At 46.0% G+C, this 2,975-nt stretch overlaps 1 protein-coding gene across 1 annotated transcript; it reads left to right on the forward strand.

Annotated features, from left to right (window-relative positions):
* The first annotated feature begins 804 nt into the window (after positions 1 to 804).
* LOC136504063 (callose synthase 10-like) lies at positions 805 to 2,766 on the forward strand. Its single transcript, XM_066498941.1, has 4 exons — positions 805 to 933; positions 1,985 to 2,035; positions 2,132 to 2,314; positions 2,470 to 2,766. The coding sequence occupies exons 1-4, from the start codon at positions 805 to 807 to the stop codon at positions 2,764 to 2,766; spliced, it is 660 nt and encodes a 219-aa protein (XP_066355038.1).
* Positions 2,767 to 2,975: the final 209 nt, after the last annotated feature.

Consider the following 2,975-nt stretch of genomic DNA (forward strand, 5'->3'; position numbering starts at 1 on the left):
GACCCTGATCGACATTTGCAACATTCAAATAAAACACTTGAAATATAAGTCTGAAACGCATGAAACACTTGAAACACGGCGTCGCCGGCGGCCATGGCCTACCTAGTGGGGGACTGCGGTTGTCGGCAAGCTCGGGTCTAGGGGGAACGTCGAGAGCAAATGGCCCAGCATGCGCAGGCCTCCCCTTCCGGCTGCGGTGTCTTCGGCTGGCCATGAGAGACGAAGTTCGGACCAGCGACGACCTCCTAGTGGTGCCACGGTGATGGTGGCACGGCACGGCCGATGATGGGGTGCGGCGCGGCAAGGGGAAAGGCATGGCATGCATGGCACTACGTGAAAAACGGTTTGTAGCAACAGGACAATTTTTTAGGGGTGGATCACGTGCTCTCGATCCACGAGACCAACCGCCCCTACAAATGGAATAGCAGGGGCGGCTGGTGATACGAGCCGCCCCTACAAATGGGTAGGATTTGTAGGGGCGACTCACTCACCAGCCGCCCCCAATGTTGCTATTTGTTGGGGCGGCTGGTGATTGAGCCGCCCCTACAAAAGCCACGACGGAAAAATTAGGAGCAGCTAACCTAGGCTAGGGCCACGCCGGCCTTTCTGCCCACCCGAGAGGCGCTAGTACTTGCACGCATATAAAACAGAGGGTGCACGCTGGCTAGGGTTTGGCACCCGCACTTGCCGTCGCCGGCCTCCTTCCGCAGTCACGCGTGCCTCGGGGATCCCGCCGCCACGCCGCCACTCCTTCTGCTTCTACTCCCCCCACCCGCAGCGAGCGGCAGCGAGGGCGAGCGAGGGATGGCCAAGGCCAGGTCGTCGGCGAAGCAGTCGCGCGCGCAGGTGCAGCAGTCAAATGGCAGCGGCAGCAGCCACGCGCTGTCCTCCAAGCTCGCCAGGTACCTCAACCCGGAGACCTCCTGGAACAAGGTACGCCCCGCCCCTCATTTCCCACGCGCGCGCCGGTAGCTGCTGACTGACGCTCTCATCTCGGCTCGATCGGGCTATGGCAGGATCAACTACTAGATGCAGTGCACGGGATCTGCCAAGCGGTGGGGCTCATCTGCGGCCTGCTCTGGGGAGCCGTCCCCCTCGTCGGCGCAGTCTGGGTCACCCCGTCAGTCCCCCCCTCATAACACCTCTCTCTCTCCCACCTTGTCAAGCTCAAGCCTTGTCGTGTGTAGATCTGTAGCTTCACTTACGCGCACATAAGCAAAACTAAGCCCTTTTGTATATACATACACTTTGTAATTTGTTATAATTAGATTAGATAGATACCAGATCGATTTTATAGCCTTGCTGTGTGTAGATCTATAGCTTCACTTACGCGCACATAAGCGAAACTAAGCCCTTCTTTATTTCAACTTGCTTGTCCTCATTGTATTTTAAGCTTATCTGTTGATCAAATTTAGGATCTCTGTTATCTAGTATTTTTTTGACACTGCAACTATTCCTGTTTAAATCTGTGCCTGATTACTTAATTAGCAAAGTAATGGTGAATGACTCGAAAGCAACTATTCCTGTTTTCACGTCTCATCTCTTCAATGTTGATGAAGCTGATCATCGGTAGCTTTTCTGTTTGAGGGAAGGGAGTAGTATAGGGCATCACTTTTCCTCCATATAGGAAATTAAAAGATCTTATCGTTGTAGGAATCCTTGAACTTCACCTTTTCCAAGCCCTAAAAGAATTCAACCCTGTTTATCAACAATGTGTAACACAAAACATTCTTGTATTTCTTTTATAGTGTGAAATACAATGTATGATTTTTCCTTGTTGAATGATGTTATCATACCTCATTTTTTCCAAGTAATTTTATTATGGATTTTGGCCATGAAGTAGATATTTGTAACTTAAATGTTCAATTTAAGCAACATAAAAACATTAATAACCAACCATTTGGATGTTATATTTAACTTGGGATCCTATCACCATCTGAGTTTTGTTTGTTCTGTCTATCTAATGCCTTCTGTCACTGTGCAGGTTTATGGCTTCTTGTGGATTGTACTTGTTGTTATGGTTCTTCTTTTCAAGGTTTATCATGTTAATTCTTTGAATAATCAAATGCTGCATGTTTTAAAATTATATATGGACGAACTCTAAGCTAAGCTTTGTCCGGTTGTCTTTCAGCTTTTTACTGCAACTCCGAAGAAGTCGACAGCCTTGCTGACTTTTGTTCGGTATCTGCAGGGCGTCCTTGCTATTGGGATAATTGCAGGAATTGCCCTTCTTATCGTGCTCACATCGTTCACTGTTGCTGATTTATTTGCAAGTGCACTTGCTTTTATAGCAACTGGTTGGTGTGTCTTATGTGTAAGTACAACATCCTTATTTTGTTTGAGAAATACTTGCATTATATCAATCTGCTACTTAATTGAAGCAAATTTGGAATATTACAAGTGCCAAGTTAATGGCCGGTAACTTGCCGGGTGCCACATGCCTCACCAAAAATTTTCTTGTCATGACAGCTGGCCGTCGCATGGAAGAGGGTAGTGAAAGCCCTTGGGCTATGGGATTCAGTCCGTGAGATTGCAAGGATCTACGATGCAGGAATGGGCGCCATCATCTTTGTGCCCATCGTCTTCTTCTCGTGGTTCCCCTTTGTGTCAACATTCCAGTCACGTTTCCTTTTCAATCAAGCGTTTAGTCGTGGCCTGGAGATCTCCCTCATCCTGGCAGCTGCCAATTCTATGATTTCCTGCAGTATGTCTACTAATTGGAGATTTGAGATGGATTGTATATATTCTTGTGAATTGGACTTGTAATGGTAGTTTATATAATGCTCTTGTGCTTGTGGTCAGATTTAAATTATATATATTCTGGTCAGATTTGAATTATATATATATATATATATATATATATGTATATATATATATATATATGTATATATATATATATATATATATTCTGGTCGAATTTGAATTGTAAATTTAAATTTTTTTAGCGGAAAAATGTATTGTAGGGGAGGTTGGTA

Source organism: Miscanthus floridulus, chromosome 14 (genome assembly GCF_019320115.1).
Source record: "Miscanthus floridulus cultivar M001 chromosome 14, ASM1932011v1, whole genome shotgun sequence".
NCBI classification, from domain to species: domain Eukaryota; kingdom Viridiplantae; phylum Streptophyta; class Magnoliopsida; order Poales; family Poaceae; genus Miscanthus; species Miscanthus floridulus.

What these genes read in the sequence shown, in the direction of transcription:
- LOC136504063 (XM_066498941.1), top strand. Translation starts at nt 805, where the DNA reads ATGGCCAAGGCCAGGTCGTCGGCGAAGCAGTCGCGCGCGCAGGTGCAG. An exon ending in CGGAGACCTCCTGGAACAAG is followed by an intron (nt 934 to 1,984) that starts GTACGCCCCGCC and finishes GTCACTGTGCAG; the next exon opens with GTTTATGGCTTCTTGTGGAT. An exon ending in CTGGTTGGTGTGTCTTATGT is followed by an intron (nt 2,315 to 2,469) that starts GTAAGTACAACA and finishes TTGTCATGACAG; the next exon opens with CTGGCCGTCGCATGGAAGAG.